At 51.7% G+C, this 27,327-nt stretch overlaps 1 protein-coding gene across 11 annotated transcripts in view; it reads right to left on the bottom strand.

Annotated features, from left to right (window-relative positions):
• Window positions 1-20,208: 20,208 nt before the first annotated feature.
• DIPK2A (divergent protein kinase domain 2A) overlaps window positions 20,209-27,327 on the bottom strand; it is a 28,576-nt gene continuing 21,457 nt past the window's right edge. For 10 of the 11 annotated variants that reach the window (XM_066241550.1, XM_066241539.1, XM_066241544.1 and 7 more), the window contains one exon: window positions 20,209-24,019. In XM_066241550.1, the coding sequence (XP_066097647.1) occupies window positions 23,688-24,019 (332 nt within the window). In that variant the 3' untranslated portion in view covers window positions 20,209-23,687. The remainder of the gene's footprint in view (window positions 24,020-27,327) is intronic. The other variant, XR_010726889.1, reaches the window with a different exon arrangement.

Genomic DNA, 27,327 nt, shown 5'->3' with positions numbered 1-27,327 from the left:
CCCCACGAGTGAGGGGCGCAGGCCCACAGGGTGCCCCACTTCAGACCCGGGTCACATGGTGTTCCAGGCTCTCCTCCGACCTCCCCCCACCCCACTGTCTGGAGACCAGGGTTCCCACGGGCCCTCCTCGGGTCAGGTCGTGGGTCAGAGTGGCCCCCGGGACTCAGGGCCACATGGACTCTTTTCGGTTTCCTGTGCAGAATGTATTCAAGGAAACGCACAAGCAGCCAGGTGAAGGGATGTCTCAGGCAGGTTCCAGCCGGGTCCCCAGTGCAAGGGCTTCCGTGTCCCTGCTGAGTGGAGTGTGCCGTCCCCCCATCCTGCGTGCAGATGTGGCCACCAGCCCGAGAGCTCTTCACACCCCGTGCTCTGGGGACATATATGAGGTTTCATCAGTAGGCATCACGTGTCATTAACACAGTCTGCAGCCCCTCGAACCCCCTGAGGAGGACCAGGGTGCGTCTGGACGTTCTAAGCTCCTAGTCCTGGCGTGGTCATTCGAGTGACCGGCCCCCGTCTGAGGACATCCACAAGCCTACCAGGCATCACCTCATTCGGACAAAAGACTCCTTGTCACTCAGGAAATGCCAAGGGATTAAGGAGCCAGGGTCCGAGACCGAATATCAGAATATCAGGATCAAAAGACAGCCCTCTGGTGTTCCGATCGCTTAGGACAACGACACGTTTTAACAGCTCGGCACCAGGACCCAAGCGAGGGCGGGTCTCCATCCGTCCGTCTGTCCGTCCCTGTGGAGGGAAAAGACCAGGGGAAACCGTGGAGCCGCCGCCCAACAGCACGCGGACATCCGAAGGGAGCCGGCCAGTTGGGTCAGGGTCCCAGCAGAGGTGGCCTCGGGTGCCGTACGGAAGCTCAGAGCTGGGTGAGAAAAACACAGCCGGAAATTAAACTCCTCTGATGCCATCTGACTGGTGTCACGGGCGGTCTCCACATGTCACTGTCTAGTCCACGAGTTGAAGTTTCCGGGGAGTCACAATGTATACGGAAATTTTTGACGGTGTGGGGGGTCAGTACCCCTTACCCTGCCTTGTTCTTTTTTATTTTTATTTTTAGAGTTTATTTATTCATTTTTAGAGAGAGAGAGAGAGAGAAGTGGCAGGGGGTGGGGAAGAAGGAAGCAGGAAGCATCAACTCCCATAGGCGCCTTGACCAGGCGAGCCCGGGGTTTTGAACCGGCGACCTCAGCGTTCCAGGTCAGTGCTTGATCCACTGCGCCACCACAGGTCAGGTGCCCTGCCTCGTTCTGCTGAAAGTTTTACCCCCTTGGGCTTCCCAGAACGCCTGAGACCCAGTGACCCTCCTGGGGTGACTTCGTCTTCCACCGAGAGTGTGACCCTGGGCGAAAACTCTCGGGAGTGTTCACATATTTAGGCAAGGGGGTGACGCGGAAGGGACACGTGGGAGAATTAAAAGACCGTGACTCCAGCTCCCTGCGTTTCTGCTTGAAGCTCCTGCCGTGTCTCTCTCCCCCGTCACACGTGCCTCTCTTTGTGTCCCAGCATGCTCTCCTCTGACTGCCCCATCCACACCCCCGCCTCGGTCCCGCCTCTGCGCAGGGGGTCAGGAGAGTCACGCGGGGACAGCAGTCCTGGCCGGCTGGCTGAGCTGGCTCTGCTGTGACCCACTGCCCCAACTGCGCCTCTGTCTCTAAGCCGCAGGAGAAAGCAATGCTCCCCTCTCGAGAGGCTCCGCTGTGACCCACTGCCCCAACTGCACCTCTGTCTCTAAGCCGCAGGAGAAGGCAACACTCCCCTCTCGAGAGGCACCGCGCTCATAGAACTAATGCCCAGACGAATAATCAGATCAGGACAATTCCACCGCCCCACGTCCAGAGGGGTCGAACTGTCCACCTTCACGGCCTGGCCGGCACGACCCGACGTGGGGCGGGACATGAGAGAGCCCGACCAAAGCCAGAACCTGACAGCGAAGAGGTTTCCAGAACCGGCCCAGCTACGAAGTGGCCGGAGGCGGCAGCGGCGTCGTGTACAAACACAACCGGCCGCTTTTAAATGACCCGGACGTCAGTCGTCACAACGACATTTTTCTTCCTTTGCTTGGAAAGGGCGCACCGGGGAGAAATTCAGCAAAGAAAACCCGTTGGAAACAGGAGCCTTCCTGCAGGCTTATCTCCAGCGGGCTGGGAGCGCGGGCTGGGCGGGCAGTGACAGCTCCGTTAGTGACCGGAGGGGCTACCGGCGACAGACGGATTCATCACGCGCTTCCTAAGCAAGATGGGGGAGAAATAATACAAGAGAGGAGGTGTCTGCTTTAGACCTTCATGGGGGAGGGTAAAATAAAAACCGAGATGGCATACAGTATAAAAACATGACAAAATGCTCAAGAAAACGGCACCCAATCTGCTGGAGAACATAAAGCAGGTCCCCCAAGGTCCAGGGCAGACATTGTGCAGAAACTCAGAAAGAGCCTGCAGTCTGGGCGGGGGGATGGTGTGGGGAAGGGGAGAGGGACAAGGCTCACCAGCCGACCCAGGGGAGGGTGGGATGAAGAAGACACCTGCACCCAGGTCCAGCCGCCTCGGTACCTGTCCCCGGTGACCCAGAGTGGTGGAGGGAGGGACAGACCGGGAGGGGTTGTCTGGGGAGAACACTGAAGTGTCATTGTGCCCCTCCTGTTTCTAACTGCAGGGACCCTCCTTTCATAGTCAGAGGGCTCGTCATGTGGAGCCTGACAGGCTGACTTCCTGGGGTCTGATCTTTTTCTATTTTTTTTTTTTTTCTTTCTTGGAGACAAAGACAGACAGGCAGGAAGAGAGAGAGATGAGAACAATCAACTCATAGTTTCATCACCTTAGTTGTTCATTGATTGCTTTCTCATCGGTGCCTTGACCACGTATGAGAGCTCACACAGGGAGCTCATCCAGGGAGCTCCAGCCAAGCCAGAGACCCCATGCTCAAGCCAGCGACCCCACGCTCAAGCCAGCGACCATGTGATCATGTCTATGACCCCACACTCAAGCCAGCGACCCCACGCTCAAGCCAGCGGCCATGTGATCATGTCTATGACCCCACACTCAAGCCAGCGACCCCACGCTCAAGCCAGCGACCATGTGATCATGTCTATGACCCCACACTCAAGCCAGCAACCCCACGCTCAAGCCAGCGACCATGTGATCATGTCTATGACCCCACACTCAAGCCAGCGACCCCACGCTCAAGCCAGCGGCCATGTGATCATGTCTATGACCCCACACTCAAGCCAGCGACCCCACGCTCAAGCCAGCGACCATGTGATCATGTCTATGACCCCACACTCAAGTCAGCGACCCCATGCTCAAGCCAGCAACCTTGGGGTTTCAAACCTGGGACCTCAGCATCCCAGGTTGATGCTCTATCCACGGCACCACCACTGGTCAGGCCTGATATTCTGTTAAGAGGAAACCAGATCTTTCCCTTCACAATCTGAATAAGCAGGTATACAACTTTGGTTCATAAGTAGCTACTGAGGGTAAGATGCTCATTAAATACAAGAGTCGAAGCAAATGCCCCCGGGGCCAGCGCAGGGCATGAAGGGCGAAAGCTGTGGAGGAGGGGTCAGGGGAGGGTGACTGCAGAGGACATGCCCCATCTGCAGGGGACAGACATCGCCCCACTTCACCGGAGGGTGGCGGAGCGGAGGTCCGGATGCCGTAACTACTGCAGAAGTTTCTTCTATTTCAAGAGAGAGGCTGATCCTTACGTGAACGGGACCTGCCTGTCATTCTAAACATTGGTAACGAATTCAGTAAAGCAAACAGCACAGAAACGCTGAAGACTGAACAGAAAACAGTCTGCCGGCCAACCTCAGGACGCGGGTTGTCCTTCTGTGACGCGAGCACCCTAACCTCAGGACGCGGGTTGTCCTTCTGTGACGCGAGCACCCTAACCTCAGGACGCGGGTTGTCCTTCTGTGACGCGAGCACCCTAACCTCAGGACGCGGGTTGTCCCTCTGTGACGCGAGCACCCTAACCTCAGGACGCGGGTTGTCCCTCTGTGACGCGAGCACCCTAACCTCAGGACGCGGGTTGTCCTTCTGTGACGCGAGCACCCTAACCTCAGGACGCGGGTTGTCCTTCTGTGACGCGAGCACCCTAACCTCAGGACGCGGGTTGTCCTTCTGTGACGTGAGCACCCTAAGCCATCCGGTCCACTGGGCAAGTCGCCGGTGCTGCCAGCCAGAGCTCCTCAGGCCTGTGTGTCGGCAACCATGTGGTGAGTAACGAGAACAACAGGAAGGCTGTGGTTTGGGGGGGGTGTAAAGGCAAGAAAGGTGGTGAAACGTATTTTGCAAGCCTCCTGACTCTGCTCACTGCGTCCTGTCTGCCTCTGTCGGGGGGGAGGCTGACCTGACCGCACACGGAGCTTCATTCCCCAGCTTGAAGACCGCCAGGGGCTCCAGAGAAATCCTACAGGAGCCCAGTTCCCAGAGGGCTTGCTGACCAAGCCCCACGGCACGGGACGCCCCCCCCACAGCACGGGACGCCCCCCCCCCCACAGCACGGGACACCCCCCCCCCACAGCACGGGACGCCCCCGGGGAGGAGGGTTTCTCCCGGGCGCGGCGGAAGGGAGCGTGGTTTACAATCCTGCGGCCCAGACGCCAACCAGGATCTGAGAACGCGGGCGCTTTTAAGGAAGGAAGACGGTCATCAGCCGCGCAGCAGTGACTTTAACTACAGAGTGCTGGGCGGGGCGCCCGCTGTCCAGGGACAGCCGGACAGGTTACGCACGTGGCTATCGAAGTCGCCAAAGACCCTGGAGATGTTCCTTGTGCCGTATGTAGGTGACGGCACAGACTATCAGTCACGTGGCTGATGTGCACCTTGAAAGAACTTGCTCCCAGCAAATGAATTCAACGCTTGCGAGTGATGGATTCCGAGGAACGTGTCAGGCTGATAAACCGTTCTCAGGATAATAAGAGCTTAAGTGACGTAGCAAGAACCACCCACAAGGACACCCCCAAGTGCCCGTGTAAATACGACTAAAAGAAACAGGTATCTGTCGATAGGAACGGGCGTGGGTTTCTTCTAGTTGTGTGTGTGCGTGTGGGTGTCCGTGGAGAAGATGCGTTCTCTCGGGGAAGCCAGAAACATTCCTGTGGTTTCACTATGAATTTTTTAAAGCTGCTTACATGCTTCTTCTGCTCTCCGTTGTAAATATAGTTTCTATATAAATAAATATTATCTCATTGCCAACCATCTCCATTAGACTCTAGCAGACCATGAAACAGGCTTTGCAAGAGCAAGCAAAGCCCTTAGACCACCTCCCACCACCAGAAAAAAGACAACCACCTTGATTTAGCTTCTACCTTAAGAACTCACAGAGAAATAAAATTTTTGCATAGCAGTTTGCAGAAAATACACCATATAATACCTTTCAGAGCTGTGCAGCTCTAAAAAGGATGGCAGGTTGTGTACACGTGTGAAAAATGAATGCTTTCTACTTCTCACCCACTTCTTCATCTCACTTTCTGATATTTCTAACGTTTTCATTGTCTCAACAATCCCCATTTAAAAGAACGTGTTTTCTCTAAGGCTAGCATAACCCAGGAAGAAAGCATCCTGAGATTTCAGTCCACGAAATTAATCCAGCCTCCCCCCCCCACACTGGACTTCAGCATATAATCTCCATGGATAACGTCACTAGAAACACGATGGGACTCATGAGCGAGTCAGCGGCCGCACCCTGAATTCCACTCTGAAACGCGGCTAACGCACCCATGAACCCAGCTGCCGCGTCCGTTCATTAGGCAAATGAGGCCCCAGGACAGCTTACAGACGCGCCATCACGGCTATGGGTGCTCATTGAAATCCTTTTTCCAATTGTATCAGTTTTAGCAGCTTTCAAAAAGAGCACATGCCCAGGGTTCCATATTGAAGTCCTCTTCCAAAGAAAAGTTAAAGAGTTACATCTTCCCCCCCTACACACACATCCCACCCCCATCCAGAATTTAAAGCAAATGGGAAGTGTAGCAACACAGATTTTTGCAACACAAGTCTGCAACAACCCCTGAACCAAAGCAGGGGGCCCCATCTGTTTGATTGGCAGAAGACGTGTCCGGGGAGGCCCAGCAAAGCGCACAAAAGCCCAAGAAAAAAGGCCATGTCAGGGTCCCCGAGTGCCCACACAGCAAAGCCGTCGGAGTTCTGCAGCATAAATGAGACGTGGCCAAAGGATTTCCTGTAGTGGAACACAATGTTTCAATAGCCCGGAGCTATTGATGCTACAAAGTTTCAATAGCCCCGAGCTTTCAACCTGGGAGGGAAGATTCATTCATCCAATCATGTGGTCTCACACGGCGTTTGTATAGCACGTGCGACTAAGGTGATTTGGGGTGGCTATGGATCCCAGTCTCCAAAGGGTTTCTGAAATGACGCTGTTTTAAATATGAACTTACTTCTACAGAGGGATCCATTTTCCAAAATGTAAATCAGTCTTCAATTGGTGCCGGGGACGCACCCAAGTGACAGCGGACGAGTCAGAGGTCATCAATGTAAGTCACATTAAATCAGTGAGACGAGACCCTGAAAAGTGTCATCAGATTCCACTGGATGCAAAAACCTCAAGTGATGTAGGTAACGGGGAGTTCTCCCGCCCACGATGCAGGTAACGCCTTACGTGGATTAAGTGGGCAAAAGTGCGTGGTGAGCTTTGGATCAGAGGTCAAGAAAACCCAGGGGAAGAGGGGCATGCCTGTAACAGGGGGTCCATTGAGGGCCGTAGCTGGGGGGCTGGGAGAGAGGGGGCATTGCCCGGGAAGAGGAAACGGAACCCCACGGCTCATTAAATACGAGAGGCGGTGGAGAGGGCACAGTCCACAATGACCCAGGACATATCGCTAAGGAACGGGAGAAAGGTCTGCCCCCAGTGGAAGAGAGGGTGGGGAGCTACAGAGAGGACCCCAGGTGACCGGGAGGCTAGAGCTGAGAATGGGGGGTCTGAGCCGACAGCGTGCCTGCGTGCGAAATGCTCTAAGCGCATCTGGAACGAGCGTGGGCGGTGTCCTGTGACAGCAACGGGCCATGAACAGTCTCACGCGCGGCTGGTTTGTAGAATTCCACGTCTCATCCTCACAGAGAGCCCCCTGGGTCGGCCAGTCGCTCATGACGCAGTCACTGACAGCACAGGGGAAATAACCTTCATTCTTTCTCTCTTTTACTCGAAAATACACACTTTTTTAAAAAAACCATGAAGGACGTATTGCGTTTACTCTCCAACAATGATCATCTCATCCCGCTCCTGTTAAGATAGTTCACGAGTAAAATTTAAGAAGATATGTGAGAAGCAATTCAAGACACCCAGAGAGGGTGTGCTGTGTCTTCCTTTATGTTGGGAATTACTTATATATTAAAAAATATAGAAGACAGGTCGCTTCCCCACCATGGAAAAGACCGGCGTGACCCTTACCTTCACAGTCGGATGACCCATTTTATAATTCCACAAGGGGACGCAGCATTGCGCCCTTTTAAACGTCCATGTTGGCACACCTAGTCCTCAGATGTCATTGTGTCTAGATTCCATGTTGCATTAAATCCACTTACAAAAATCCCCTGCTATCCTTTTTGCTATAACTGTTCGTATCACTCAGCTCCCGTTTTCGACGACATGATGAAGTCACTTTAAATCTATCCCAGCTTCTCTGACAGCGTCATTCACCATGTTTCTGTGACGTCTCTAACCCAGTTGGGTATGAGGTCAACTAATAAGTTAAAAAACAAACAAAAGTGAATCAAAAGGACATTTGTGTAACAGTTTAATCATCCAAAAATGAGGAGCAGCAGCTTCAGACGAGCTTCGGACGGGGCAAGCCGGCTGTCTTTTTAGAATGCTTTTCCCAGGGTATCCGGTTCCTGGTCTGCTTTACCCTGGGCCACGATCTTAAAGGTCTTACCATGCCTTAAATTAAAATGTTCACACACAACAGGAATAAGTGCCACCATGCCAGAAACAGGCATTTGTCCTGGTTTATTCCTTGGTTGATGTTAACTACTTTCTTTGGGGGGGAGGGGTGGGGGGAGAAGAAAAATTCTAGATACACAGCAAAACGGAGCAAAAAACTCAATGGAAGGAGACCTCCTGTAGATGCGTAGGCTCCCCTCATAAGGGTCCCCGCCAGACTGGTGTGCTTGTCCCGCCCACGCTGTGGGTTGTGACATACGTGGCCTGTGAGTGCCCGTCCCTCTAGTATCGCACAGGATAGTTCCACTTTCCTAAAGATCCTCTGGGCCCTGGCCGGTTGGCTCGGTGGTAGAGCATCGGCCTGGTGTGCAAAAGTCCCAGGTTCGATTCCCGGCCAGGGCACACAGGAGAAGCGCCCATCTGCTTCTCCACCCCTCCCCCTCTCCTTCCTCTCTGTCTCTCTCTTCCCCTCCCGCAGCCGAGGCTCCTTTGGAGCAAAGATGGCCCGGGCGCTGGGGATGGCTCCTTGGCCTCTGCCCCAGGCGCTGGAGTGGCTCTGGTCGCGGCAGAGCGACGCCCCAGAGGGGCAGAGCATTGCCCCCTGGTGGGCAGAGCATCACCCCCGGTGGGCGTGCCGGGTGGATCCTGGTCGGGCGCATGCGGGAGTCTGTCTGACTGTCTCTCCCTGTTTCCAGCTTCAGAAAAATACAAAAAAAAAAAAAAAGATCCTCTGGGCTCTCCCTGCTCCCGCTGGTATCGCAACTGTCTCCACAGCTGTGCCCGTCCCGGCTGGCAGGGAGTGGGAATCGCACAGGGTGCAGCCTTTTCCGATTGGCTGCTTTGACTCTGTCGAACGCAGTTAAGTTTCCTCCATGTCTTTGTGTGGCTCGATGGCTCATTTCCTTTTTTTTTTTTTTTTTTTTTTTAAATTTAGTCAGTGAGAGGAGGGGAGGCAGAGACAGACTTCCACATGCACCCCCATCAGGATCCACCTGGCAAGCCCAGGTGGGGATGGTGCTCTGCCCATCTGCGGCATTGTTCTGTTGGTCAGCAACTGAGCTATTCTTAGTGCCTGAGGTGGAAGCTATGGAGACATCCTCAGTGCTCAGGGCCAACTTGCTCCAATTGAACCATGGCTGTAGGAGAGGAAGGGAGAGAGAGAGAGAGAGAGAGAGAGAGAGAGAGAGAGAGAGAGAAGTGAAAGGGGGAAGGGTGAAGAAGCAGATGGGTGCTTCTCCTGTGTGCCCTGACTGGGCACACACGCTCAGGACATCCACACGCCGGGCTAATGCTCTACCACTGAGCCATCTGGCCAGGGCCTCATTTCTTTTAAGAGCTAAGTAATAACAGTCCATTGCCTGGATGGACCACAATGTATCCATCATCTACCAGAGGTCATCTTGGTGGCTTCCAAGTTTGGGCAATTATATAAATAAAGCTGCTATAAACATCCAAAGGCAAGTTTTTATTCGATATAAGTTTCCATGGCTGACTACAACTTTCGGTCAGTTCCAACCCCAATTCTCCTTCAGAACTACAGTGGTACCTTGAGATATGAATTTAATTCGTTCTGTAACCGAGCTCGTAAGTCAGTCAACTCATGTATCAAACTGCCGATACTGGACCCATGCACCAACATGCCAACTAGCAGCAGCTTCCCGAATCACGACTCGTATCTCAGAATTTCATTCAGATCTCGAACAAAGATACGGACCGAGTCGCAGCTCATATCTTAAAAAAAATTCATATGTTGTTCTGTTCGTATCTCAAGGTACCACTGTACAATTGTCACAAAGATCCACTCCAGGCTGGTCCTCCAAGTGGAGTTTCCGGGGACATGAAAACTTCTCTCACTAGAAAAGGGAAATGTTTTAGAAATCTAAATGAGCACTCAGTATTTTATAAGAGTTTCAATATCCTTTATACAGATGTTTAATACAGACTTCTTAGCACATGTTAAACTCCTGAGATATAGTAAAGCTGCCGTTTGAAGGATGGTATTAACATTGGTGTTCACTGTCCAGCTGATAGAAAATGAAACGTCCCAATGCCCAATGAGAATGACAAAATGGAATGATTTTTCCAGGAAGCACATACTTGTATATTATCCATGCTTGGTACAAATTTTAGAGTGAATATATATATATATATATATATATATATATAATTTTTTTTTAAAGAGAGAGAACTATAGGAACCATATTTTCAGAGGCCTTAGATCCCATGGGGGGAAGGCAAAGGGTGTGACCCCTGCAGCACCAGAGAGTAGTGTCATTAATTCCAAATCCTAAATCCCACTGAGGGCTTGATGTCCAACATGGGCCAGGAGACAGAAAGCGAACACCATTTTCAGTACCGTTTGGGGAGCATCAGTTGAACCTGATGAATTCTGTTTACTATACCTATTTTTATAGGGATAGGGTTCCTCTGATCTTAGAGTATTATTTTTAAAGCAACGGGTGGAGATAAAGATGAGAAGAGCCTATATGTAAAGAAGTTGCTGATGGAGCCCTTACGTCGATTGTCCCAGAGTCTCCGTGGACAGTGAGCGGCCACTCAAGCCAACCCGGGTTGGGGGTGGGGGTGGGGGATCCCGGTGTGAGAGTCTATTCCGGGGGAATATGAACACGAAGGGAACTGGCTCACCTCCTCGTCGTCCCGTAAATGGGAACTTGGCCGTGAGAGACGCAAGCCTGGCACGTGAAAGAAGATTTCTCTCTCCTTAACTGCATTACTGGGTTCCCCCCAGAATGGAAGAGGACTCATATATTAGTAAGTACAGGAAGCCAGCGGTGGCTGCTGCAGCGAGAGCCACAAGCTACCAACGTCCGACTCATTTGTGTAGTCTGAGATTGCTGACACTTGACAGTTAAGAGAAGAATGTTTCCTGGTTGTGCACAACCAAGTCTATTCTTAGAGTGTAAACCATTAAGGAAATGACCATTCCAGAAAACAAAAACTTTTTTTCTGGGTAGAATGTCAACCAACATGCCACACAATTTTGTTTTTAATGTGGTGTGACCAAAAATCTGCCATCTGAGTTCACGTGCTCGTGAAAGAGTAGTTACTGACAGCTAACCGATGGGCTTCTCTGCTCTCCTCCTGACTTAAGCCAACTTCCTTCTCAGAGAAGTTCTTCCCTTTCAAATGACAATATACCTTCTATTTTCATGAAGTCCATTCCTCAGAAAGCCAGCCCAAAAGGAAGGAAGAGAAAAAGAAAGATACCTGTATACTGATATTACCTTGTTTGATTTCCAGGATATCAAAGACACCGATACACTTTATCAGAACATGATGTCCTAACGCCAACATTCATGCGTCCTACCATTTCACAGACTCAAACTCAAGTCTCTCCGATGCATAGACGTGATTTGAAATAAATTCTTGTTTCACTATCCCCCCTTCTCTCCTCCCTCCAAAAAAAATCTCTACTTAGAAACCCAGACCAATAGCGGCGGCCACTTCTTCCTCTCTCAAAGACCCCGTCTGTAACTCCCTTGAATGTGGCCGTTGTCCATCAATAACCACGAAACAAGGATGTGTCAGCGACGGCCGAGTCCTTCCTCATGGGTCGTAGCGGTACACACCCTGGGCTCCTTTACCCTCTGAGCACATAACCCCCTGCCCTAGACTCAGTCTGGACCCCCTGCAGACCTACCAGTCTCGATTTTACAACCTCACGGAAGCACAGACATAATAAATAAGTAGTTTAAGGTCTCCTGAGACCGTGGAAGGGCAGACCCTGCCTCTGAGAGTCCGAGGACAATCCTCTCTGTGCTCGGAACGTCAGGGCGCCAGACAATCTCCTAGTTCCTAGCACCACGTACGCCTACCTCTTCACTCCCACTGTGCACTGGCCATCCTCACTCCTGGTCGTTTACACCACAGGTGTTTGGGGGCACCTGTGACACGCTAGACATGGCACTGGGTGACAGAGACACAGAGGAGGACGAGTTAGCCAAGGCCTCTGATGGCATGAAGAAGAGAAAAAAAAAGTGAGAACGGATAATAGAGAAGTAAACAAAAAAAAGATAATTTCGGGCCCTGGCCAGTTGACTCAGCGGTAGAGCATTCAATTGGCATATAGATATCCCAGGTTAATTCTCGGTCAGGGCACATAGGAGAAGTGACTGTCTGCTTCTCCACCCCTCCCCCTTCTCTCTCTCTTTCTCTCTCTCTCTCTCTCTTTCTCTCTCTCTCTCTCTCCTCGTCCCGCAGCCATAGCTTGAGTGGTTCAAGTTTATCAGTCCTGGGCACTGAGGATGGCTCCCTGGAGCCTCGGCCTCAGGTGCTAAAAATAGCTCTATTGTGAGCATTGGCCCCAGACCAGGGTCGCCGGATGGATCCTGGTTGGGGTACATGTGGGAAACTGTCTCACTATCTTCTTTCCTCTCACTTGGAAAAGAAGAGAGAGAGAAAAAAAAATAAACAGATAATTTCAGAAAAGTAAGTGCTTTAAAGGAGATAAAACAGGGTAGTTAGAACTTTGAACGTGAGGCGGGGGTCAGGAAGGCCTCTCTGAGTCGGTGACGTCTGGGCTGAGGTGAGACGCAAGCCTCACAAGGAAACCCAGGCACGGGCCTCCTTCCAATGAAAGGAGCAGGTGGACCAGGTACGGCTCCGGAGGACCCCAGCCAGGCCTACGGTCCTTTTCTGGAGCCGCTGCCTCCTGGGCATCCGGTCTCCTGACAGTGACCTTGTGACCGGCCCGCACCTGCCCACCAGCTCCTCCCGCATTGAGCAGCGAGCCCTGAGGGCCCGCAGCGGCGTGGAAGAGCCACCACCGGGGTCCAACCTTCTGCTGCTGCTCATCGCTCCGAGCAGCACGTTAACTTTATCCCACACGGTGATGCAGAGATGGTCTCCAGGCGTCTTCCCGGCCCGGAGTCAGACCTGCGCTCACCTCGCGCTGACAGGAAGAGGCGGAGACAAGAAACTGGCGACACCAATGTAAACCAGGACCTTGAAATTCACTCCCTCGGCCAACAGTCCCTGCTGCTGGAGGAAGAGCCACCTGTCATAAACACTATAAATACTTCCTTTTGTTGTTGTTTTTTAAATAAACAAGCCTGAGTTCCTGTTACTTAGCATCAAAGAGTAGTAACCATTTTACTCTTTTTCCAAGTACCAGCGATTGCACCTAATGACAAGACCCACGCCTGCTCAGCCTTCCCACGCACTCTCTTCCTGGTGGGGGAGAAATTTCACTGGACACAGTCTTGTCATTTTTTGAAACAGTAGCAGCTCACGCTGTTTTCCAAACATAACGCCGGGAGCAGTGAGCCCTCCAACGGCCCAGCTGCTGCTGGCCTCACGCCTCTCCTCTGCTGGCTGACGACTTTTGATAGTGACGTGTTCATGTCCCCGCTTCTCTTCAAGGCTGTGATGTTTTTCTGAACGTTTCCTGGGGCCCCGAGTCCCTTCTTTCCTATAAACATTGTAACAAACTTTCTTAGAATATCTGACTTGATACCAACGGAACATTTCTCAGTGGTGCCATTGGAGCAAAAGACCCCACCCCCACGCTGGCCTTTGATCAGCAATCACGTGTCAGGGAAATGTCACATCTTCCTTCCCGCTTGTTAAGTTCCGCGCAGTGCGTCTGGTAGGCATTCGAGACAACGTCAGTTTTAACCTCAGGGACAGACAGACTGCCCACAAAAATGAGGGGAAATTTCATCATGACTATGAAGTGATCCAAAAAAAAGAAAGAAGCCTTTGATTTTTATTTTTTATTAAAACAAAAACATCAGAAAGGCAAACGACACGTCAAAAGAACGTGGTTTGATTATGCAAATAAGAGGCCGTGCCAGCTTTGATTTCACTGGTGAAAACACACTGTCCACGAGGCTGAAGATACCGGAGTCTCTGCACGTTCCCGACCCCCTCGTTTTTCTGAGCAGCGTAGACAATGAAAATAAAAGTCAGGAAGAGATGCTCCACTTTGCAGGGAAAGAGGCGCTGGAAACCACGTATTTCACGGGAAATAACTTTCAGAAGCTCTTCCTGGTTAAGGAGGAGGCTTCCGGAGAACGGGGACTTCGCCGTCACCGTGACCACTGTCATTCCTACTCAGGAAGAACCGTCTCTACAGAAGGAAAGTAGAAACAAACACTGGGGGGAAAGACTCAGGCTTTTAAGTCCCCTTCTGTCCCAGTAAGAATAAGTGATGCTTGATTACTATTTCTAAGACAGGTTCAGTAATCCATTGACCTGCGGTTTAATTATTCCAATAAGGACTTTTAATTAAAGAAATAACAAACCACCTTTAGACAAGTGATGTCTAATAGAAACTCTGATTTCAGGTGTATAAAAAAAAAAAAACACCACATTAGAGATGTGATGTGTTAGCAGTTTGGTGTTCAACGCTCATTACGGGTGGTGATAGAATCATCTAGTAAAGAGGCAATCTCATTAAGACATCTATCTGTTATAGCTATGAAAGCATTAGACCGGCCTCTTAGTCATTCACACTATTATCTTCTCAATGCCCAACGCACATGGGGCGAAGATCATGGAGTCATTTGTTTCGAGTGGAGATAAACAACCAACCAAAATACACAGCGCACTCAGACCGCCAGAAGAGCCGTGGGCAAAAACAAACCCAGGAAGGGGTGCTGTCGTCTTCGACGCATCTCCTTCCAGAGAGGAGCATCATCCGTGTCCTGTTTCAAATGTGAACACAAATTTGTTCTTCACAAATATTTCAGAGAAGCCAAATGGGAATCTTGATGAGTTTCGGATCTAATAGCACGCACAGCTATTTGGAGACTCCGAAGAACGTGACAGGAAACACAATTTTATAATGCTTTAAAACCAGCTCCTATAAATCAAAAAGCTTCACCAACTTCCAGAGACTATTGCTTATCTAGCAACAGGGCCATCCCTCCAGTCACCTCCATCAGTGCCATCCCCCACCCTGACAAGTGGCATGCCATGCACACACATGCACACACACCACACACACACACACCACACACGCACAGATCTAGAAAGCAGACACACATTTCGTTTAGGTGCTGACATCCCTGACAGGAAAGGAAAGAGAAAGTGCTCTGAGAACTTGCCCCTGGGTCTCTCTCTCTCTCTCTCTCTGCACCAACCCGTGTCTCGGGTGAAGTTGGCGAGGACCCAGGGCAGTTCACAGAGCACTCCCAACCCACCGCCAAGCTTCTAACACTGCTCACCTGGGCCCGTCCGTACCAGAGTGGTAAGTGTTCATTCACTTCCCATCATGACGACGGGTGTCCAGTTCCTCAGTGGAATCGCTATTCATCAAAATATTTTAGAATACTTAACAGTTCTTCGGCGACTTGCCCCATAGGACTTCCCCAAGAATGCAGTCTTGGTTATTTTAGAACAGAGAGTGGTTATTACAGTCGCACCCTTGTCTACGAAGAGTAATCCATCGCAGGTGGAACACAGCAGCAACTCTTGGCAAAGGACATCTCTTCTACAATCCAAAGACCTCAGCTCAACCCTACGGATAAGGTGTTTCCTTTAAGTTATCCTCCAGGCTTGACCCGGCCTCATAGACAAGAGAGAGAGAGAGAGAGAGAGGGAGAGAGAGAGAGATTATTCTCAGGTGACTCAGACCTGGGGGTGGCGGTGAAGGAGTTGAAAAGTGGGTAAAGATGGAGTTTCAATCTGTCACATCATAAGAACAGAAGACTAGAAAGTTACTAAGAGCATGGGAACCACAGAGGACTGGCTGAGGACCGCCCCCTCGCATCCTGCAGAGCAAAGCACACAACTGTCTTTTTCTTTTCTCCCATTCAAGATCAAAGCAATGCCCTACACATTCTCTCTCAGCCAACTCTCCTACTGACCAGCCATGCACATTTATTTACAAGGAAGTTGCTCTGAACAACAACAACAACAAAGGCGTGGTGGGGGGGGAGGAACTCACCATTTTCCTCAATTTTTAACTTAAAACTAGAGGACTTTCAAAGTTCACTATGATGCAATAATAACCCACGTTGATGTCCTTTCAAGTGACTTTGAAGTGGTAAGAATAAACGTGCTTGCTGAAAGACTTCAAATGTAAACAGACAGTAAAAAATAATTCATGAACATCTCCCACTTTTTCAGATGAGGAATTTTTCTTATTTTAAGAATGGTCCCCCCCCACACACACACACACACAACGGTCTCTTGTTTGGAAAGAGTCAGGCTGAAAACTCTTCCAGAATTTCTTCCTGCTGGGGCTGAAGACAGGAGGTGTCACCGAGGAAGCGTGAGCTCCTGTGATTGCAAGGCTGGTTCTCGCCGCAGGATCTCACCCGGGTCAGCCCCGGACTCCCATCCACGAACAGAAACACCCTCCAAAGAGAAGACACCCTCTCCGAATGTGGCAATGCCTTATGAACCTCTATTCCAGGGGTCCCCAAACTTTTCACACAGGGGGCCAGTTCACTGTCTCTCAGACCATTAGAGGGCCAGACTATAAAAAAAACTGTGAACAAATCCCTATGCACACTGCACAGATCTTATTTTAAAGTAAAAAAAAAACAAAACGGGAACAAATACAATATTTAAAATAAAGAACAAGTAAATTTAAATCAACCAACTGACCAGTATTTCAATGGGAACTATGCTCCTCTCACTGACCACCAATGAAAGAGGTGCCCCTTCCGGAAGTGCGGCGGGGGTCAGATAAATGGTCTCAGGGGGCCGCATGTGGCCCGCGGGCCGTAGTTTGGGGACCCCTGCTCTATTCTGTTGAGCCCAAGGCCTGGTACAAGCGGACGCTGGTAAAAGCTGATGTTTTAAATGTCAAGAAAGAAAAAGAAAATGGTGCAAGACAAGTACTGAGGATCACACATCACAGACGCGTATTTTCAAAAGCACCACATTGTCAGAAACTTGCGAAGAGGAAACAACAATCACATACATAGAAAAAAAAAAAACTTGCCAAAAAATTTGAACCAAGTTGAAAGATCTGCAGTCCCACAAAATTTTTGCCCAGAGCACTGATTATACCCTGAGGGGGCAGCAAACTCAGAGGCTAATCTCATCGGAGGGCTCCTTCTTCTCACAGGTGACTAAGAGCATCTGAAAAGGAAACACAAAACCAATAGGCACAGAACCCTACAGTCATCTCAACTCAGATTTAGAATTTGTGTCAAAACCGTACATGAAGGGAAAATAAAAAATCGATGGCTTGAAGGTCTAGTTTATTAAATCACTCTTTTTATATCCTTATAGAACACACACGCCAAGGCAGTAAGTGCTTCTTAATGAAAACAGTGAGTGCTGGGTTAGTAAAAACACTTACGGGGGGAAAAAGAAGGTCGGAAACTTCCTGGTGAAATCCCAACCACTGAACTCTTTTCCTTAAAGGGTATCTTCATCCAAAGATATCACATAAGTAAGATTTTTCTTCAGGGACCCAATCACCTAAATATGTTTTTGACAGTCTGAACAGCTTTGTCAAAACAACAAAGCACTTTGCTCAAGATCCAGGAGCTGAACAATTCTCCCCGTGAGTGCCCAGGCTTATCCAGATCTCAGAGCAACTGGCTCCATTCGTACCAAGAGTCACCCAGATTGTGTTGTGTTTTTTGTTGTGTTTTTTTTTTTTAGAGAGACAGAGACAGAGAAAGAGACAGAGAGAGGAGAAGACGGGGACAGACAGAAACGGGGAGATGAGAAGCATCCCTTCTTTGTTGCAGCACCTTAGTTGTTTATTGATTGATTTCTCATATGTGCCTTGTCTGGGCATCTTCAGCTGAGCCAGTGACCATGGGGTCATGTCTATGATGTCATACTCCGGCCAGTGACCCCACGCTCAAGCTGGTGACTTTGGGGTTTCGAACCTGGGTGCTCAGCGTCACCGGCTGAAACTCGACCCACTGTGCCACCGCCTTGGTCAGGCAAGATTCACCCCGATTTCAGAACAGTTTTCCCTGTGATTGCCAAAGTTCCTCCAGATTTTAAAAGTTTTCCCCACGAGCGCCAAGACTCACCTAGACTTTAGAGATGGCAACAGCATGCGTATCATTCAGAACTTTGTTTTATGATTTCACTTTATGAACACAGTTTCTCCAAATTCATTCTGAACTCGAGAAAGGTCTCCCTCCCAAGAAAACGAGACTCAAGTGAGAAGTTTGAAAAGGCTTCTATACCTTTTAACTTTATATATATATATATATTTTATTGTAGTGACATTAAACATGAGAAAACCCCACTTTTTGTTCCCGGCATTGCCTCAGGCATTCCTTTGTTGGCATTTGTTTTTAATATCTGTCACCCTGCCCTCCTGAGTATAAAAAGCCGGTCCATTTTAAACGTGAACGCTAGCTCAGAGATATGAAGGGGTTTATTTCCCTAGGGGAACAAGCCACAGGGTCAGAGAAGAGATGCATACCCCCCTCCCTCGGACCCACCCACGTGTGTGTTTTTACCAGTTCAAAGGTGCTTGTCTCTCCTCTCTCTTTAACCGCCTTTTCTAGAAGGACATCAGAGAGACGCAATTTATTTTATCACGGCAAACAGTCAGCGGCCAGCGTTGGGGATGTCTAATGACGCCTTTAAGAACAGCAAGGACGAATGTTGGTGCCTCAGGAAGGTGGGGAAGAACGACCCTCAGACGTCATCACGTCTCAGCACGGGGGCCGCGTTACCACTAACCAGTCTCCCGGCGACCGGAATCTGCTGCCTGTGAGTCCTTCTAATCCTCCCTTCAGCCTCCTTCCCCAGATGTCTGACAATAAGTTATGTTTTCAAATCATTACATAAAAGGACCACTATACATGTATCAATATATAATTAAATATATACGGTACATTAAAATATGTAATATAGTCGTATATACAGCTTTAATACCTATAGTACTATATTACATAGTATTTAATACATAATATAGAAAACACACAAATATAAAAACGTGAAAATAAAAATATTATTTATTATATACATAAAGTTTTTTTTTATCTATACATACATCTATAGTGTCCCAATAATAGTGAGAAAATCAAAGACACTCAACCCATGGTATGAACTATATATAAACTTACAGGCCTGGATTCAAAAAACTTCAAAAGTTTGAGTTTTAGGATTGTTGACGTGACAACTGACAACACACTTTTAGAGCAAGTCTCAGAAAATAATTTGGGGCCGGGGCACTTTCCTCACCATTCCCTCCCCCCCGCAACCAAATATTCCAAAAGTATATTCAAAAGGGCAAAGAATACCTTCGTGAGAGTCCGCAGGACCCTGCGAGGGTCGTTAAGTAATTCGCGTAGCTCGAAAACTGAAGACATGACAAAAACTAAAAGCAATAATTAGCTTTAAAATATGAAAAGAAACAAAAGTAAATTCAGGTCTTCACATCCTGATGCGGCTGTACAAAATTCCTCATCTGCTGCTTTCCAAGTAGTAATAGCGTTCGCAGCCGTAGACAATCATTACCAATTGGCTCCGGTCAATTGATGAGGAGTTAGTGGCACACCAGCCACATCCTCACAACACTCCTTTCTGCCTTCACCGACTGGAATGATTCCACGAGATCTAGATTCTTTTCCCGCCAAGCAATCAGCCCAAGACCTCGGGGGAAGGCAGGAGAAATGCTTCCTCCTCTCCCAAGTCACCGGTTCTCAGAATAATTCCTCAGCACCCTCCCAAGGATGCCTCAGCTGGTTCTCTGTTGGGGTGGCTGTTAGCGTGTTGAAGGCACAATCTCCATATTGAACGTGTTACAATCCATTTCTGTTACCACCGACTTACCCATCCCTGGACAGAGCCAGGGGTCTACTGACAGAACCCTTCCTGCAGGTGAGCCGTCAGCTTTTGAGATAACACCAGTGGTATCTGAGGACGCTTCCGCGTCCGTGACCAACCGAGGCGGGACTGTTAGTTTTTTAAATGTGAGAGAACACTGTGCTTTTGTGAGAGGGGAAAACTGCCTAATACGTAAAACAGTTGAATTAAAACACCTCATTTTTTTTCTCAAAATCAGCTGATGGCATGTAGGTCGGGGTCTAGAAACAAGCTTGGAAAACACATTTTGATGTGAGTATTAACCCTAGTTACGCTCCTTTTCCTTATATTATTCTTCTGTACACATTTGAAAAACTCTCTAATAAAGTTTCATACCATCTTAGCAGAAGTAAAAAATGTCACGAGTATAGAAAACCAGAAGACCGTATGTCCAGCTCATGCCCAGAGAACTTCTGGAAATTATATGAAAATACATTCAAGAAAAAAAAAAAAAAAAAGAGGTTACCGACACAACCTCCCTTTCCGCTCGGGAAGAATTTCAACATTTCAAGAGAAGAAGGGTCAGACAGGTGTGATTCTTAAAGTATTCTTTATTAAGATCATTAAAGTTGCAGAACCAACTTTATCTTGTAAAGGCACAAGGAGACAGCTCTGATAAAATAGTCAAATTAAACGGTAACTTACAGTACAAAAGACAACTTGAATGCGCATACAAACCCCGCATGTCTGGTTCAAAAATATTTCACTGCGTCTATTTAATGGGCAATGATTAAAAATATAAATCGCTGCTGTATAATAAACATCTGATAGTGAACATCTGGATAGCAAAGTGAACAAAATATTTTATTGCTTTTCACATACATATTTTTATTTTCCCTGTAATTTCAAATTCCTAATTCTTTCACTATCTCCTCAATCTTCTCCCAAAGATCAAAAGGAAATTCCACATAATCTCATGAGGGAGGGGGCGACATGATGGTTCTTCTAAAGAACTCCCTCCAGCCGCGGGAGGGGGAGGGGGGGTCCCCTGTGGGTGTTTCCTCCAAACTCCCTGTTCTGCCACCCCTCCCCCCACTCGGGAAAGGAAAGAGAAGCTGCACTAGACCTCTAGGGACAGCGGCCCCTGGGACTGGACCACTAGGGACACCGGCCCCTGCGACTGGCGCTCTCAGAGATGCATCACGGATGCTGACCAAACGGAAAAGGCGCTCCGTTCTACACGAGGTGTCTCTCGTTTGAAGTGTTGAGTAACAACAGTCTGACAAGTTCGTTGTACCTGTTTTCCCCTTAAGAGATTTTTCCAAAGCTGTAAAAACCTCCAGCGCTGACAGGGGGGCGAGGGCCAGCCGATGTGTGTATGTATGTAACGATGTGTGCATGTATGTAACGACGTGTGTATGTATGTAACGACGTGTGTATGTATGTAACAATGTGTGTATGAATGTAATGTACAGACGTCTACACGTTCACGTGCGGTCACCTCCCTGCCCCCTCCTTCCAGGTGTAACCTGGGAGCACCTGTCTCTCCTTCACAACCCGCCTCTTCCGACAGCCAGCAGCCCGGCTTCGGACGGGACCAGCAGACCTCCCATCTCCACGGGAAGGTGTCACACGAACGCCTCACTCCGATGTCTAGAAACGCCACTTCGGCCTGAGAAACAGCCTACTACGTGAACGTATCTCACAATCACGGTCAAGCTGCTCGGCCGCGTCCCCGCGCAGACGGCCTGTAAGCAAGCAGCCGGTCGCCTGCCTGGCGCGGACGCGGGCCCTGCAAACAGCCGCTGCTGAGTGAGTGAGAAACGGAAGGAAATGAAAGAACAGAACCTGGCTCTGGTTGTGCGCGTTTTCATCGCTTTCTGGTGAAGCGTGAAGGTCGGTCTAGAACTAACACACTGCGCGCCCTGCACCCAACTCCACCGTGAGCACAAGCGATGGTTCAAGCAGAAAAACAGCTGTCAGTGAGTCTGGGAGGGGGTTCCCTCGGGGTGCGGCCGTCTCAACAGGCAATGTTTCCAGTCTGTGACGCTCGCTCCCATAGAAACTTTTAAAATCGAGAAGTGTTCTGGCTAACGCACCGAGTGCTGTGTATTTTTTTTTACACTCCTTTTCTGTCATTTTTTTTTCTGTTACGACAGTACAGTATAGGGTAATGTTCACGTCCTCTCCTGGGGCTTAGCTGTGTTTTTATGTTCTAGATGATGACATTACAACTGCGTGAGGACAGCTAAGGAGCGAGGGCTAGGGCGTGTTCCCACCCACACAGAAGTCTGGGTCACGTCACTGTCGTAAGGAATGGGAACCATGTCAGTCACCCGAGAACCCGCCCACCCCCATGCATGTATAAATAAATTATAACTTTTTTAAAATAGCCTGCACATTCCAGATATGCGTTATTATCCAAAAATTTGCTTAGATGTTGGTATCTTTTCGGTGTTTGGCGACCGTGTGACGGAGACCAAGTTAGAAAAGACCAGCTAAACGGTCTGCGTCCAGTCACGGATCCTCGTCCAGTCACGGACAGCGGGCGCCGACACCCGAGGACGCTGAACCGGTGACCGCCATGGTCATTCTCGCAAAGCTGCCCATGGAGGAGGGTCGAGGGTCTCTAAGGCCCCCTACGCTGGGAAGCGGACGAGGGTCTCTAAGGCCCCATACGCTGGGAAGCGGGCGAGGGTCTCTAAGGCCCCCTACGCTGGGAAGCGGACGAGGGTCTCTAAGGCCCCATACGCTGGGAAGCGGTCACCTAGCTCTTCTGCGGTAACAGCGGTACCAAGGAGAAGGGACCTTCACAATGACAGAGAATGCTTCGGAGCAGGGACAACAAGCATGATGAGTCAGCCTGGGGCGGCTGGCTCCGCCGGTTCGATCCCCGGTTAGGGTACGGATGAGAATCAACTGATGACAGCATGAATAGGAGCAATAACATCAATGTCTCTCTCTCTCTCTCTGTCTCTCTAAATATTAATAAATAAAATTTTAGAAAAAAAAGAACGAGCAAGTGACCGATTTTTAAACTCTCACCACGGAACTAGGTCTAGGATTTCTTTGGCATAGGCATTCCTATCTTGGGACTAGTTTTTACCATTTTAAAAACACTGGGTGATTTTTTTTTTCCTTTTCCCCCTCAAAATTAACATCAAGGTGAAAACTGCTGACCCACTCCCCTCTCTTCTCAAAGCTGTTGAAAGGACGAAAGGACGTTTTCGCAGCACGTGCCATCTTCACGTCCAGCGGACGTGTCCGTCGCGGTTGGCAGAGAGGGGACGTAGCCGGTGGTCCGGGTCCGTAGGTGACGCCATGCAATGGTGAGACCACAGAAAGTGGGAGCTATTTACACAGTAACATATTCAGCTTTCTGGGAGAACACACACATACACACACACGCACGCGCGCGCACACACACACACACACGCACAGTAAACCCAGGGAGTCCTGCCCTAGCCGCCAATACGTACCGCACAGCACGGAGTGCAAACTAGTCTGCACTTAAATGAACACCTACAGTCAGTCACCTGAATGGGTCAAGACTGAATAAAAAACCATAAAAATGGACTTAGAACAAAAAACCCTACACATTGGAAGAAAAAAAAAAACCGGCCTATAAAACAGGCCAATCTACCTTGATATTCAAAGTAAACGCTCAGAGATTCACAAAATCATGAGACAGCAACCACGTGAACTGAGTCAAGTACCGAGGACCCTTGGATGCAGAACCGAGGCGGTGGTCAGATCGTTTCCAGCAGCTTACCGGCCGGACGCCGACCCACTGGGGCATTCCCGAGGGCCCCGCGGCCCAGAGACCGCCCACGTGTCTGACGGCCGCCCACGTGTCTGACGGCCGCCCACGTGTCCACCGGGCAAACCCGCGGGTGGGAGGCGCGCACGCACGGTGTCTGAAGCCACGCCCCACTTGGATGGAGGTCAGCGGTCAGCGTAGGTCGGTCCGTGCACGCGGGCGGCCCCCGGACCGCGTCGTGGCCGTGGCCTGCGGCGGTTCCGTGGTTCGGTGCCGGCGGTGCCACCGGAGCAGGGGGGCCGGCCGCGGACTACCTGACGTTGTTGCTCAGCTGTCCCAGGTATTCCCGCAGCTCCTTGGCGGCCTGGAAGCGGCCGTAGCGCTTCTGGGGGTTGGCGCACTCGTCCAGCAAGGCCTCCAGCCGGCCGTCCTTGGCGACGTGGCTCGGGGGGTCGTGCAGGAGCCCCCCCGACGTGCCGCGCCACGTGGCGTGTCTGGACAGCAGGTTCTGGCACACGGCGTAGTAGTTGTGGTCCACGGTGGCGCGGGCGCAGAGGATCTCCTTGGAGAAGGACAGGCAGGCCTCCTTGTCGCAGTCGTCAAACTTGCTCTCGTACCACACGTCCCAGTTCTCGGGCTTGTCTGCCCACGGAGGGAAAGCAGGGAGAGAGGGAGAGAGGGAAGGAAAGGGGGAGAGGGAGAGGGAAAGGAGGAGAGGGAGAGGAGGAGAGGGAGAGGGAGAGAGGAGAGAGAGGGAGAGACAGAGAGAGGGGGAGAGAGAGAGAGGGAGAGGGAGAGAGAGGGAGAGAGAGGGAGAGGGAGGGAGGGAAAGCAGGGAGAGAGGGAGAGAGGGAGAGGGAGGGAAAAGGGGAGAGGGGAGGAGGAAGGAGAGGGAGAGAGAGGGAGAGGGGAGAGGGGGAGGGAAGGGGGGAGAGAGAGGGAGAGGGGAGAGGGAAGGAGAGAGGGAGAGAGGGAGAGAGAGGGAGGGGGAGAGAGAGAGGGAGAGACAGAGAGGGAGAGAGAAAGAGGGAGAGACAGAGAGAGAGAGGGAGAGACAGAGAGAGGGAGAGAGAGAGGGAGAGGGAGAGAGAAAGGGAGAGAGGGAGAGAGAGGGAGGGGAGAGGGAGGGAGAGAGAGAGGGAGAGAGAAAGGGAGAGGGAGAGAGAGAGGGGGAGAGAGAGAGAAAGGGAGAGAGAGAGGGAGGAAGAGGGGGAGAAAGAGAGGGGGAGAGAGAGAGAGAGAGAGAGAGGTTAAGAGCTTTCTGACTGCTTCCCAAAATACAACCAGTCACCTGATGAACAATCATATTTGTTCTTAAAACTGCATTATAATTTCAGACATCTACGTATATTAATTTGCATACAAAGATAATTTATGGACCAAGTGCCAGGCAGAAGGGTCAGACGAGATCCCTTCTGCTGAAGGTTCCATCCAGCGGGGGACCTCCCCTCCTGTGAAGTGTCACACAGCAGCCTGGCCCGGGGACACAGGGAGCTCTGTCCGTCTGCCTGGGGCAGACATCTGACCCAGGCCTTACGCCAGCCTAAAACAGGGAGGAAACACCAGCCTTCCAGGCCCAGGGGTCAGTGTGTGCGTCAGCACGTGGCCTTCGGGGACGGGGACGGCTGGTTCAGGTGACCGTTCCCTTCACTGCGGCCAGAGTGTGAGCCCAGCACCGGGCAGGAAGGGGCGCCGTTCCTTCTGGGGTCGTGCCCATGATCCGCTCTACAGAAAGGTCACTCCAGGCTGCAGGCTGGAGGGACTATGACATGAACTGGACAGCAACCAAAGGAGGTTCCGGAAAACAAAGCTGGACCATACAAACGGGGGGGGGGGGGGGCTCTGGTTCTCATCAGATGACCGACCACATAACTGCGCTAACGTTTCACCTGCGAATGACCAGCAAGTGGCTGCGAGCCTGCAGGTGGACCTGTAATCCATGCCCTCAGCAAACCCCACGCCCGTGACTGACGTCACAGGGGCAGCAGGCAGCCCAGCCCGGGTCAGCCTACAAGGCTCCATGGGGCCCAGAGAGACATTCACTGTCCTGGAAAAACACGCTGAAAGCTGGGGGGGGGGGGACTGAGGGCAGGACCTTCGCTGTAAGGGGTGGGGGGGACTGAGGGCAGGACCTTCGCTGTAAGGGGCCGGGGTGGGGGGGACTGAGGGCAGGACCTCCGCTGTAAGGGGTGGGGGGGACTGAGGGCAGAACCTTCGCTGTAAGGGGCCGGGGTGGGGGGGACTGAGGGCAGGACCTCCGCTGTAAGGGGTGGGGGGGACTGAGGGCAGGACCTTCGCTGTAAGGGGCCGGGGTGGGGGGGACTGAGGGCAGGACCTCCGCTGTAAGGGGCCGGGGTGGGGGGGACTGAGGGCAGGACCTTCGCTGTAAGGGGCCGGGGTGGGGGGGGACTGAGGGCAGGACCTTCGCTGTAAGGGGTGGGGGGGACTGAGGGCTGGACTTTCGCTGTAAGGGGTAGGGGGGGGACTGAGGGCAGGACCTTCGCTGTAAGGGTTGGGGGGGACTGAGGGCTGGACCTTCGCTGTAAGGGGTGTGGGAGGGGACTGAGGGCAGGACCTTCGCTGTAAGGGGCCGGGGTGGGGGGGGACTGAGGGCAGGACCTTCGCTGTAAGGGGTGGGGGGGGGGACTGAGGGCAGGACCTTCGCTGTAAGGGGCCGGGGTGGGGGGGACTGAGGGCAGGACCTCCGCTGTAAGGGGTGGGGGGGGGACTGAGGGCAGGACCTTCGCTGTAAGGGGCTGGGGTGGGGGGGGACTGAGGGCAGGACCTTCGCTGTAAGGGGTGGGGGGGGGACTGAGGGCAGGACCTTCGCTGTAAGGGGCCGGGGTGGGGGGGACTGAGGGCAGGACCTCCGCTGTAAGGGGTGGGGGGGGGGACTGAGGGCAGGACCTCCGCTGTAAGGGGTGGGGGGGGGACTGAGGGCAGGACCTTCGCTGTAAGGGGCTGGGGTGGGGGGGGACTGAGGGCAGGACCTTCGCTGTAAGGGGTGGGGGGGGGACTGAGGGCAGGACCTTCGCTGTAAGGGGCCGGGGTGGGGGGGACTGAGGGCAGGACCTTCGCTGTAAGGGGTGTGGGGGGGACTGAGGGCAGGACCTTCGCTGTAAGGGGCCGGGGTGGGGGGGACTGAGGGCAGGACCTTCGCTGTAAGGGGTGGGGGGGACTGAGGGCTGGACCTTCGCTGTAAGGGGTGGGGGGGACTGAGGGCAGGACCTTCGCTGTAAGGGTTGGGGGGGACTGAGGGCTGGACCTTCGCTGTAAGGGGTGTGGGGGGGGACTGAGGGCAGGACCTTCGCTGTAAGGGGTGGGGTGGGGGGGACTGAGGGCAGGACCTCCGCTGTAAGGGGCTGGGGTGGGGGGGACTGAGGGCAGGACCTTCTCTGTAAGGGGTGGGGGGCACTGAGGGCAGTACGTTTGCCGTAAGGGGCGGCTGAGAGGCAGGTGAGTGGGGGAGACTCCCTCGTTCAGCCGGGAACCACCCGGACACCGAGGACACACGGCGGGCAGGGTGTCCGATGGCCAGGACAAGGGACGGTCAGGACAGCGCCCACCTTCCCGGGCTCAGGGCGAGGATGTCACAGAAACCCGGGGAGGAAATGAAAGGGTCTGTCGTACAGGGCGGGGAATGTGAGGAAGGGAGCAGGGTGTCTAACAGGAGGGAGGTCTGCGGGAGAAACCACCCTCTTCCCTGGGCGAGGCAGTGGTCAAGCGTCCTCAGCACTGACCCCTAGGAGCTAGGGCTGGCCGGACGGGCACGGGGCGGCACACGGGAGACCCAGGGGCGGAAAGCTTCAGTTCGCTCCGGAAACGCAAAGGCCACCGCGGCCAGAGGGACATCCAGGGAGTCCCAGAACAGGGTCAGCCGCCATGCAGGCCTCGCCTGGGAGGAGTCCGAGTTCCCCACGCAGAGAACAAGGGGCAGTCACTTAGAGCAG

Source organism: Saccopteryx bilineata, chromosome 8, assembly GCF_036850765.1.
Source record: "Saccopteryx bilineata isolate mSacBil1 chromosome 8, mSacBil1_pri_phased_curated, whole genome shotgun sequence".
Taxonomy (NCBI): Eukaryota; Metazoa; Chordata; class Mammalia; order Chiroptera; family Emballonuridae; genus Saccopteryx; species Saccopteryx bilineata.
This window is presented reverse-complemented; position numbering and strand designations above follow the sequence as displayed.